The sequence below is a fragment of the Dysidea avara genome, chromosome 9, assembly GCF_963678975.1.
Source record: "Dysidea avara chromosome 9, odDysAvar1.4, whole genome shotgun sequence".
Classification (NCBI taxonomy): Eukaryota; Metazoa; Porifera; class Demospongiae; order Dictyoceratida; family Dysideidae; genus Dysidea; species Dysidea avara.
In genome coordinates this window covers 4,813,454-4,825,891 of record NC_089280.1, presented here as the reverse complement: position 1 = coordinate 4,825,891, position 12,438 = coordinate 4,813,454, and the positions used below count along the sequence as shown (strand labels likewise).

Below are 12,438 nucleotides of genomic sequence, written 5' to 3'. Positions count from 1 at the left end.
TTCCATAGAGTGAAATTAATGAGGTGTTACCCAAGAACAATTGGTTTGCCAATAAATTGCTTCTTAAATTTTTGTTGTTTGGTTCTGATACATATCAGGGTGGTACAATGTTAGTGTTAATAACAAACAATACAATGTGATACACCATGTACATTTAGTAAGTAAATTATGTATATGCAAGAATGCTTGCATGTGTATATTTGCATTAACACATATTTGGTAAAATAGGCTAGAAAGTGTGTGCATTTGTGGACTACACATCAGTACTATCATGTTGTGGTATTGTAGTTCCCTTGTAAGAAGGGTTTGTGTCCATTTTAATTTTGGCTGACTGTGATCTCACAATTTGTGTGTTCTTTCTTATCGACTGAAAGTAAATTTCATCATCAAACTCAACATAAGGAATTGGAAGATCTGTGTTCTCCATGTCATTGTGGACTGGTACTAGGTAGCCATCATCATCAGTTTGGCATTCTGATGGTTGCACTTTAATGCTCTCATCAAGTGGCAATGGTAGTGGCTGACTATATGGTATAGTCTCTGTTGGAGCAACAGTGTTGTTCTTGACAATGTTGACATCATTTGTGTCGCTTACCCTGTAGAAATTACATCATGTTTTTTTTTGTTTTTTTTTAAAAATGAAGGTTCAATGGACTCTAACAATACCTTATTTACCTTACAATGCACATGCAAGTTAAATGTCTCAGTGGTCACACGCACGCACGCACACACACACACACCACTAGGGTCCTAGTACTCCACTCAGGTAAATTCTACTGGGGCATGGTTAGTGATCCACAAAAAGACTGTCCAAATCATACATGCAAAACTGTACAGCTGGGTATACTGGAGCAGTGTGTGTATAGGTATGTGTATAGTTTGTTGTTCAAGAAAACAGCACACTATTTAGCATACCTTCTTTTGTGCCTTCGATACAGCAACACCATTGAGACAAGCACAATTAGCAGTACAATAAGAGCTATTAATGCTCCAATACCAGCAAGAGCTATCACTAAACCATCATTATTAGACTTTGAACCTGACTCATTTCCAGCAACAGAACTAGTTGTAGGGTCACAAACTGGATCACTAAATGATCTTATCACAACTGGACAAGTCTTGTCAATACTCACACGTGTTGCAATATTATTACCCATCAGTACACCTTGTGCAACTATGCTCTCTATAATAGCAGCTAGTGCTGGTGTTTTCAGACTAGCAGTAGTCACTTTTGCTCTGTAAACTGTTGTGCTTGGTTCTGTTTGATCACACAGTAAATGATCTTGTTCAATTGCTCCATCTTCTAATGTACACTGACAACTCCTCTCAATGTAACTAGCTATTGAGTCGGTCAATGACTGACGTCGATCATTACTCTAAATAGCAAACAGCAGTGGCATGTTTAGCGTGGTCTTCACTAATATATATAATGTGGTCACATTACATGTAAACACATTTGATATATTAGAAACATTACATGCTAGTGTGGCGCTACATTCCTCATCTCTAGCTAGATAGTGTAGTTGGAACTTACTGTCCACTGTGGGCATGTCTGATTGACATTCAGCTCAAATTTGATTTGAAACAAGAGAATGCTGGTTGTGTCCATGGGGTTGGGATCCTCTAAACAATGAAACATTGACCAGGTAAATAAGATCTTTAGCTATTATGTGACTTGAAAGATAATTTTGGTTACACTAAATGGCTGCCACACTGTTACTACACATTACACAAAATAAAGATCATAATATTAGTGCATTCACCAGTGGATACGATGATTGAGATGGCATCCCCTTCCCCTATAGCAGTACTGGCGGACACAGTGATATTGTAAGCTGTGCCTGGTTGTAGCTGGGATAACATAACTGATGGCTTTACATCTTCAACTGCTACACTCTTTGTGTGATCATCATATTTCACCTGAGAAAGTGATTAAAATGGCCATTATTTCAACACTATTGATCACAGTACTTACTGTGTAGTGTGTTATGATACCATTGGGTGACTGTGGTGTATTCCAGGTGACACCGAGTGACATTAAATCTTGATCTACCACCATTAAGTTGAGTGGAAATGATGGAGCTATTTCAAACAATACAAAATCACTTTCAATGATGGAGCTAATTCTATAAATACTTACTATCTTCTCCTGTATCAGTACAAAATGGTTGTGCTTCAACTTCTCCCAATATTTGTCCATCAAAGGCATAGTGGGCAGCCAAAGTGAAGCAATAATTGGAATATGGTTGTAAGTCATTTATTGTGTGCTGTGTAACACTTGGGTCATCAATAGTCACTAGTGATGATTGCACGTTGGCAGCTTGACGTTTGCGACTGTCTCTTTCTAACAAGCTCACCCATCTGTAGGATATTGTAACACGGTCTAATAGCTGAACATCTATATCAGACAGTTGCCATCTCAGAGTTACAGAGAATTCATCAGTACTCCCAACTGGTATATCAATTGGTGGAAATGATTCTGAATGAGGCATTAAGTAAAATACGTATATTGCAGTAATTGAGATTTATTACCTGGTACTGTAACCTGGAGAGTTGCTGATCTTGAAGTAACTTGGGTTCCCCATTCATTCTCCACCGTACACGCATACTCCCCAGCATCAGTTGGCTTCACAGCTGACAACACCAGATTACTGTTACCTGATGATGTAGCTTCAACTAGTACTACTTGACCTGATCTGGTCCAAGTGTATACAAAATTTTCTGACTGAAATCCCTCGCTACTGCAGGACAGAGTAACTCTAGTCCCAAGTGTTTGGGTTGTGTCCTCTGGGTCTGTAACTATGTCTATCTCCTCTGTAGTGATGTGCACATAACATGTGAAGTACATATAGTGTTGTAATGCTGTTTATACCGATATACCTACCTGTGACTGTTACACGAGCATATCGGCTGTTCCTAGATCCTTTCCCATCTGCAACACACCTGTATTCACCAACATCTTCTCTTCTTATATTAGGTATCACTAGCATAGATTTAAAGTTCTCCTGGCTGATTATCATAGACTTGTTTGGCACAGTGCCAGCTCTTCTCTCCCAAGTGATTGTGTCAGCAGCAAATGACCCACATTCTAATGTCACATCCTCATTACCATTTCTGACATTAACATTTGTATTCCTTGGCTCTACTACAAACTCTGGTCTATCATCTAAGGTAAACAAAGTGCCGGTTTATTCAACAACTGCATGCTACCTATATTATGCATGCAATGAATATTGACATCATGGACATGGTCAGGAGTGTAGCCATCACCATGGCTATAACTACACAATTTAAAGAACTAACCTGGGTCGTACCAGACAAGATTAAACACTTCAGTAGTTTCTTGACTATTACAACTATATTCCCCTGTTGCATCTTCCTCAAATGAATAAATCTTCAAAGATGAACGAGGTCCATTAATTTCATTGTATGGAGTTTGTAAATCTTCATATTCTGTTGAGACAGGCTCCCCATCTTGGGTCCAATCTGCACTGACACCTCGTGGTCCTGTACATTCACAACGAATGTCAACCTCAGCTCTATCACTTATTCCTATCATGTCATTAATAGTGATTCTATCTTCAACTCTAACTGGTCTCCTGAATTCCACAGTAATATCGTCACACTCTCCTCTTGTGTAACTAACTCTCAATAGCCACACTGCATGGATATATCATAATAATTATTCCCAATATGTAACTTATAGCTAAATAAACTTGTGTAGATCTGTAACTAGCTATTTTGTTGAACAACTCACTACATGTTATCAGCTGTATTAAATATCTTCTCATCCTGTTAATCCTTCACTAGCAAGCCACAAATAATGGTATACCTTCTTGACAGTTAAAATTCACCTAAATGTATTGGAGCAATAGCAGTTCATCTTATACAAAACAGTTGTGAGGTTTATACTATTGTCCTCAATGGCTGCAGTGAAACCTTAGTGGAAGTGTTAACAACAAATGGGATAGAATGTGATGGATGATATGACTGAGCATCATGCTTCCTTACCATTAATGGATGTTATTGAATGGTTAAGTGAATGTAATTGGTAATGATAAAAGGGAGGCAATTACAGAAGTATCCTTAGCAATACTTTGCCACAACTCAGCCATAAAATTTGATAAATTTATGGAACAATATATAGTATACAATTACTATATAGAATCAGTACAAAAAATAATAATACATATATTCACTAATATAGTCATTCTACTAGATATGGTGTGTATGTGTGTGTGTGTGTGTGTGTGTGATAGTGGGTTAACATTCTGTGTGACCAGTGCAGACATCATCTATGAAGTTAGGTATTCTCAGCTGATTAGGTACAACATAGCTATACTCCAGTGAGTCATTAGCCTCATTGTAAGAATCTTTTCTGTTTAGTGTTGCTTCATTTCCTGGAATGATGTAGTCATCAGCAGTGAGACGACTTGGAGTTTCATAGTCACTAGTAGTTGGCAAGAAATTTTGTTGGTGTAGATTTAGTGAAGTAGTTGGAGACATTTCCCTAGAAGGACTACTCTGAGGTTTGTATGGTTTGGGCAATGATGGCTTATCTTTGGTTTGTTTTGATCTCTGAAGACTTTTAACAGCTTCAGCAAATGGTGAATCAGTTTGTTCACTTTTGTTTTTTGAAGGCACAGGAGGTTTTTCATTTTCTGCAGTTGTTGGTGATGGAGATTTTGTATTTGAACTTTTCATGTTGTCAGTAGTGGCGTTCTGCATTGAGTCCACTGGTACCGAGTACATTTCACCATCTTGGTGTTGTTGTACAGGCTGGCTTGTACTGTTTTGTTTATTAACTGTTTGCTTTGCCAGAGAATTAGCTTTGGATGAACTAGGCTTGACTTTGCCACGATTAAAGCTACTGGCCAGTTTGTCTCCATCACAACTGTCATCATTAAAAGAATCAATTGGCATTGAATACAGATCACTAGTCACACCACATGACATTGTTGACTTTAATTTCATACTGTTTGTGCCAGGCATGATGTAACCACCTGCTCTGGTGTAAGATGGTAGTCGTTGGGTTTCAGCATCACTTTGACTTCTACTAGCTGCATTGTGCAGATGACTTGGTGGTGAGGCAGATTGAAATACATCATTGCTCTTAGAAGGACTCGGTGGTTTGTATGGTTTGGGCAGTGGTGGCTTGCCCTTGCTTTGGTTGGTCCTTTGAAGGCTAGCAACTGTACCAGCAAATACTGAGTCATGAGTTTGTTCATTTTTGCTTTTCATGGATACACGGGGATCACAATATCCATCCACGTCTGTGTTCTTGACATTTACACTATTGTACGATGGATTTAAGTTCATCGCCATTGTAGCCAGCACAGGAAAGGTGTAATCTTGTTCAGTTTGAGATGGCTTTAAAGTATTTTCAAGGTTAACTGGCACAGCATACTCTTCAGCAGTATCTTGTACATTGTAAATTGGTACTGCATTAATGCGTGGTAAAGAATCCAATGGTGTGGAGTACACGTCATCATTATTATCTTGTGGTTGTTGTGTAGATGGACTGGTACTGTTTTGTCTGCTTGTTACAGGATTAGTCAAAGACTTTTGTTTATGGTATTTAGGAGTAGCCATCTTTGTTTGTGGACTGACCACCTTTTCTCCTACACAATTATCATTAGTGATGGAATCAATGGGTACTGAATACACATCAGTGGTGTTGTCTTCTGATTCACTACCTGATTCTGATATAGTACTATCAACAAGGCCTCTGCTAACCTTATCAGTGACCTCCATATAAAAAGGTGATATATGCTTCTCTTTATTGCTTAAAGTTCGTGTGAGTGTGTTACTATTTGAGCAGTCAAGGGCCCCATGTGGATTATCTGCTGTTTGGGTTTCACCATGTTCTAGTGACCTGTTACCTTTCTTTGACCCATGTTGATCAACAATTTGCACATATTCTCCTTTATCGTCTATATCACTGTAGACCTGGTCTTCTTGAATACACTGCATGATTGCATTAATAGATTTATTATTTTTAGTAACTTCAGGGTCCCTTAATGTTGCATCTTTGTCTGTCAGTGATGCAAATGCACTGTCATTACTGATTGAGCTATCATTAGTATTCTTATCATGGTAATTGTTATTGGCTGAATGATGGCTAACACGAGATAACCTCCATGTGTGAAAGATGGCTGGTAATGATTGTGACAGTCGGCTAACATTGAATCTTCCATGAACACCTTGTGAAGTTTCCTTTCTTTTCGACCCAGACTCAGCAAAACTGTAATGATACATTAATTAAAGATTACTTTAACATTTCCTATGTACACACAATATTTCAAGAAAGTCTCTTAAATTTTTCTGAATCAAGTAGCGACAAACATTTTGGCCCTATCTGAATGGACCTATATACGTAGCTCAAAGCATTCCTACTTTTGAAAGAGTCTTATTCCAGTAATATTGGGCCAAAAGAGAGCAGTTCCATCACATATCTGATGTGCATGTTCCACTAGTGAGCTACAAAGTGTATGCTCTATTAAAGAGTTTTATACACAACTTACTTGTAAGACTGCCTTCTTTTCTGATAAATAATAATCACGATGACAATCACAATAATTATTAAAATGAAAATCACAATTACAGTTACAATTACTCCAGCAATAGCCCCTTTGTTGCTACTATTGTCATCATCATCAGATTTACCAACAGGTGTCACAAAACATGTTGTATTTAACATAGACTCCTCCAAACAAACTGCTGTTAAAGTCAGAATATTGTCACTTGTAGTGACACTAACACTTGATGACCTGTCCTTTGGCCAGCTCTTCACCACTTGTTCAATTAGCTGAACACTTTCATTGAGCCCATAAGCAGTAGTGATAAATACTATCTTGTTGTGGTCACCAGGGAAACACCTTAGTTTAGTATTGTGGCTTAACCCAATTGTTGCATCACAGTCACATTGTGATTGTATAGTATTGGACACTGTATTATTTGTTGTTGACAATGTCTCTTCGTAAAGCTCATTGTTCTTCTGTAAAATATTTATTATTAATGTCATACTTTAGTAAAATGTCTTACCATAATCTGTACGCAACTAATCATTGATTTGAATGCTACTGAAATTGCCACAGCAACAACATCTACACCACAATCACAGTTAGTTTAATTTTCATAATGAAAGCTATTCAAACCTGCTGCTAGAGTAGTAATTGTCAAAGTATTGCTTCGTCGACCTTCCATTCTAAACTCTGTCACTGCAGACACACCAAGAGTGTAGGTGGTGCCCTCCTCTAACCCATCCACCCTAAAGGGAAGCTGTGAACCCTCAGCATCAATCCTCCGAGGCCAGCCATCAACATACATCTAGAATCCCAAATTAAGATTAAACTATGTACCTTGTAGCAAAGTTTACACTTACAACGTAGTTTGTGATAGGTCCATTAGGGTGGGTGGGATTGTTCCAGGAGACATAAACAAAAGTTGATCCTAATTGCTCTAAATGAAGTTTGGTTGGCTCAGATGGTGCTACATAAAACAAGTTGACATTATGCTTTAAAAATAATGTCAAAAATGCTGATTGTAGAAAAATAAACTAAGTGAGTGTTTGATTTAAAAGGAGATGAAAGAGGGCTTTATATCAAAAGGAGAAAAATTTATATCAGTTGACTAGCAAGACTTCTGTGAACTACAACAAATATTATTAGATGACACAATTATGCATCTTAAATAATAATACATAGTATGTATGTATGCATTTAATTTTCAAGTCATTATAATTAATAGCCGTGTATGTATATGCACAGTACATGTGACATCAAATGATACAGTACACTAGTGCTAGGGGGGAGGGGGTTAGAAAAAGGGTTGCTGTAAATTATGGAACAGTGGGTATATTGTGTATGTAGTGCGATATAACTTGGTATTTTTAATAGTGTGGGAGGATGATTTATTGGTAGTCATGTAAACGGATGTTCATTTACTATCTTTCTGTTGCAACTAAAAGTGAAAAGCTTGGTAAGTGTTTGTTGTAAAAGTGTCAACCTCTGAAATGTAATATTAATTTCATGCGAGTGCTGATGGAGAATGTAATTTCAACATTCATTTTTTACAAAAATCTCTGCCGTACCATGAAAAGAAAGCATTCAGCTTGTTTGACTCAGCTCTTTCTGCTGGGTACAGTGGTGTATTAGTGTCAGTTTTAAAAATGATATGCACAGTAGAAATTTTGATATACATGCAATTGCTCAAAAATTCAATCCATTATGCAATCAACCCAATATGCTCAATATTATAATGTATGCTCAATACTTATGTCTTAACAAGCCTCCATATTTTCTGCTTTCTGAATGGATAATGATCATTTTTATCATGTGATCAAAAGTAAACATGTCGTTGCCTGTGAAAATGAAACTTGGCAGCATTGTAAAATATTGCTCTCTAACAAATTGATCATGTCAAAGAGTTAGTGACTGTTCTATTAGAGTATCTCAAACTCTAAAAGTATTTCATTGACCAGGACTAAATACAAACAGTATGGCTGCTATGGCATCATCATTCTGTCTGTTATGCTAGCATTGTGCTTGATGCTTCAAGACACCTATTATGCTCAACATTATGCCAGCATCACAGGACGTGTCTAGAGCATACGAGTCACCAGTAGACCCCACAATTAGCCTCTCCACACATATATGTGACCTGATTTTGGAAAACTAGTCTTGAATGTCACACTTGATACATAAAAATCTACACTTGTACGTGTCACCACTAAAGCACTTATGCACCTGTTAAAATATTTCACACAATTTCTTGTAATTTAAGGTACTGAGTATATAGTGATTCTAATCACTGCAAAGCTGATTGGAAGTATGTTTTACTCATAAACATAAGATGTGACATTAAGGCAGATTTTCCAAAATCCAGTCACATATTGTTGTTTGTGCATGATTCTTTACAGTGAATTATAAAGTAAATATAGAAGCAGGCAAATGGTAATGAACATAATACTCACTATTATACTGCACGTACTCAATGTTTTCACATGGGCACATAAATTTTGTTTATTATAATTTCAGCATTTATTTAACTTTTAGCTAATTGCTTTTGTAAAGTTTAATGCAAGTTACAGAATGCTAATACAATATTCCAATACTGAGATATGGCTTTTTGTGTGACAAAGGGCGGCTCCAGGAATTTTGTAACGGGTTTCCAATTCTGTTGTATCCACACTTACGTACATGTAGGGGGGTCTGGGGGCATGTTCCCCCATTAAAGTTGACATTAGGACTTGACTGCTTATGCTGACATATAGTATCAGAAACATGCTGAAGATTATAATGTGAATTTTGAAGCATACAACAGGCATGGATGCCATTCTGCATGGGGGCATGCCCCCAGACAAAATTTCAAATCTTAAACACTCAAATTTAGACTATTTTTATTGTGTGAACTGTGACTTTTAATAAATACAAATCATGACTGTTCTATTATGGTAATTGTAATATTTACACAGGAAATCCACTCAGTAAAACTGATTTTCAGTGGAGCCCTGCACATATACATACAAATATTAACTACTGTACGCTGTACTTATATTACAAAATTACACAAAATTTAACTAGCTATAATTGCATACAACACAAAGACAAACAAAATAAAACTACAACGCAACCAAAATAGCAACAACAAAACTTAGAATTGAGGTAAATTTTTAAAATGATGGCAATGTGGCAGCCTCAGAAACACTTGCTGATAAATTGTTCCATAAGACAGCCCCTCGATAAAAGAAACTCTTTTTACCATAGTTGGCAAACACTCTGGGGACAAAGAGTCAATTGATGTTGTGACCTGTTATGTCCTTTGAAAATTGAAAAATATTATGTAAATAAGGAGGAGAAATCTGATGTAAAGACTTGAAAATCTGAATCGCTGTATGAAATCTCCGACACTCAGTCAATGTATAGGGAAATTTTGAATGATGAATCAATGGCAATTTGTTAATAAACTTGGAGTAGATTCTTTAAATTAAACAATTCAGTTTTGCAGTAGATGGAGATCAAACAACATCACAATAATCAAAAGAGTAGCATCACAAAAGCGGAGTATAGTATACAGGCAGCAGTGACCCACAGCGAGTAACTGAAGCAAGTCTTGATCTGACTCTAGCTAGACCATGCTACGAATATGTAAGTTCCAGGGTCAATCAGAACACCCAAATACTGAACAGAGTTAACTTGAGTCAACACATTACCACCAACTGAGACTTACCTGACACTCTTTGACAGCTTCCAATAAGCATACAATTGGAAGTAGTTGATTGCTCTATTAGAGTATTTCGATCTGAATTTTTGATACCTCAATTTTAATCACCTTAATATACCTGAACAGTTTCTGGAAACCTATGGAACCACCCCCGGTGATTGGGGTGTAGTTTGTGCCCATATGCCTGTTTTTGTAAGCTCGGTCACATTATAACTTTATGCATGCATACTGAATGTAGTGTTACTTGCATGTACCCCCACAATCAGTCCCAGGGTTCCAAATAATGTGTGGTGTTGACAATGTTCCTCTAAATTTTAAGCAAAGAGTTGGACTTACTTAAAAGCTAATGTCCACTCATTTTGTCCTTATTAAGAATGCTGAAGGCATGCATCAATGAGGTAATCCATTACCTTATACATATATGGGTTAAATATGTATCATTATATAGCTTCTGGCTAACTTTTGTGATTTATTCATCCCAACAATCCTTCTATAAAAGTTAGTATATAGATGCAAAGTGATTGCAGTTGAGTTCATTTAATCTACAGGGTACGATTATCATTGTAGGAGAGAAGAGGAAATTATCACGCTAGTTGATCAAACCCACCAACACCAACATTTATTTTGTATTCCAAAAATGAGCAATATATCATACTTTCCAAATATGGTAGATGCCAGGGCCTCTAATTTTGTAACTAATGATGTAACTCTCAGCTAATAACACCACAGCTGAATTAAAATGTAAACCAACCTATCACTTTACAGAAAGTACATTGGTATGTACGTGTGTGTGGGGTATCACTACTGTGATAATAAAACATCACAAGCACATCAACATACACTAGCTGGTTATGGTAAACTGGTACAAAAGTAATCAAAATGTGGTATGAGCTCATGTAAAGTGCTACACACGATAGATACATTTCATTGAAGGGGATAATGTTTACCTGCAGTGGAGGAGTTGAAACATGGTGCTCTACTGGCACGAGTACCTAACACAACTCCATCATAACTGTACACTGACTGTACTTGAATACAGTGCAGAGCATATGGTTGTATGTTATTGAACGTGTACTCAGTTATGTTGCTGCCAACAGTGACTATCTGAGAGTTAGACACAGTGGACAACTGGTTGGGTCCTTCATATTGTTGCCATCTCAACATCACATGATAACCAGAGAGATGAGGGCTCATAGACTCTGGAACACTCCATTGTACAGTTGCCATGAAGTCTGCTGTTATCTGACTAACTCTTACATCAGCTGGTGGACTAAACACTACACCAGGAATAAAAAAAAAAACCTACTGTACCACTACAGACTAAGGTAGAAGCACAACAACTATTAAGTTAAAGATTTAAATAAGTCAACAAAAAAGTGATACTGACAGCTAGGTAGCTGCCAGTGTGTTCTTATTATGAACCACCATATCAAAGTTGTATTGCACTTTGCTGCAGGTATGAATATTACATTACTAATCACTCTTACGTTGTTGTGAAATAGTCAACTCCACTTGAGTGGTCTCTCTGTTATTACTAGATATACAAGTGTAATTACCAGCATAGGATGGCACAAAATTAGGTATAGTCAAAGTCACATTTCCATCACTCAATATTGTGGCATACGGTAGATAATTTGATTGTATTAAAGTTATTATGGATCCATTAAAGTACCATGACTCCAGCTGAATTGTGTCAGTATCACACTTGCATGCTATCTCAACATTAGCATTGATCTCTACACCATCAGCTATACCAGTATTTGGGTGTACTATACGAGTAATACAACGACTTTCTCCTGATCCACAAATACCAGCAATGACTAGCACAACACCTACAAATATTTGTGTGCACATAATTAATACAGCTACTAGCATACGTAGGTCTGTATTGTAATCTTATTATTTTAAAAGTTCATTCAAATTAATTGAAATGCACAGCAAAACAAGTATAGATTATTTAAAATATACAATGAAATATAAAATGTAAAGAGCTACTAACCAAAGATATACATTCTCTTGTCATCACACACTCAACCAGAGGAGACAAAACACACTCAACTTACTACCACTGCTACTACTACTCTTACTGAAATAATATTGGAATGTAGCACGTTTATACAGCTATACAAGTGTCACGGGACTTGTAGAGTTTCAGTTTGTAATGAAAACAGATCAAATTACAGCAGCAACACTGAAGCCTAACATTGCTACACT

The 12,438-nt window shown here is 36.9% G+C and overlaps 2 protein-coding genes across 2 annotated transcripts; both read right to left on the bottom strand.

The window, feature by feature from the left end:
• Nucleotides 1-52: 52 nt before the first annotated feature.
• Nucleotides 53-3,969, bottom strand: LOC136267795 (protogenin A-like). Its single transcript, XM_066062969.1, has 10 exons — nt 3,758-3,969; nt 3,304-3,660; nt 2,885-3,166; nt 2,533-2,814; nt 2,141-2,479; nt 1,976-2,082; nt 1,764-1,920; nt 1,535-1,623; nt 916-1,376; nt 53-596 (listed from the first exon to the last, which is right to left on the bottom strand). Exons 1-10 carry the CDS (start codon nt 3,789-3,791, stop codon nt 254-256), a joined length of 2,451 nt encoding a protein of 816 aa, XP_065919041.1. The 5' UTR covers nt 3,792-3,969; the 3' UTR covers nt 53-253.
• A 138-nt stretch (nt 3,970-4,107) lies between these two features.
• On the bottom strand, nt 4,108-12,434 carry LOC136267793 (serine-rich adhesin for platelets-like). Its single transcript, XM_066062967.1, has 8 exons — nt 12,224-12,434; nt 11,712-12,056; nt 11,172-11,501; nt 7,385-7,491; nt 7,158-7,329; nt 7,045-7,106; nt 6,525-6,997; nt 4,108-6,244 (listed from the first exon to the last, which is right to left on the bottom strand). The coding sequence occupies exons 1-8, from the start codon at nt 12,234-12,236 to the stop codon at nt 4,264-4,266; spliced, it is 3,483 nt and encodes a 1,160-aa protein (XP_065919039.1). The 5' UTR covers nt 12,237-12,434; the 3' UTR covers nt 4,108-4,263.
• Nucleotides 12,435-12,438: the final 4 nt, after the last annotated feature.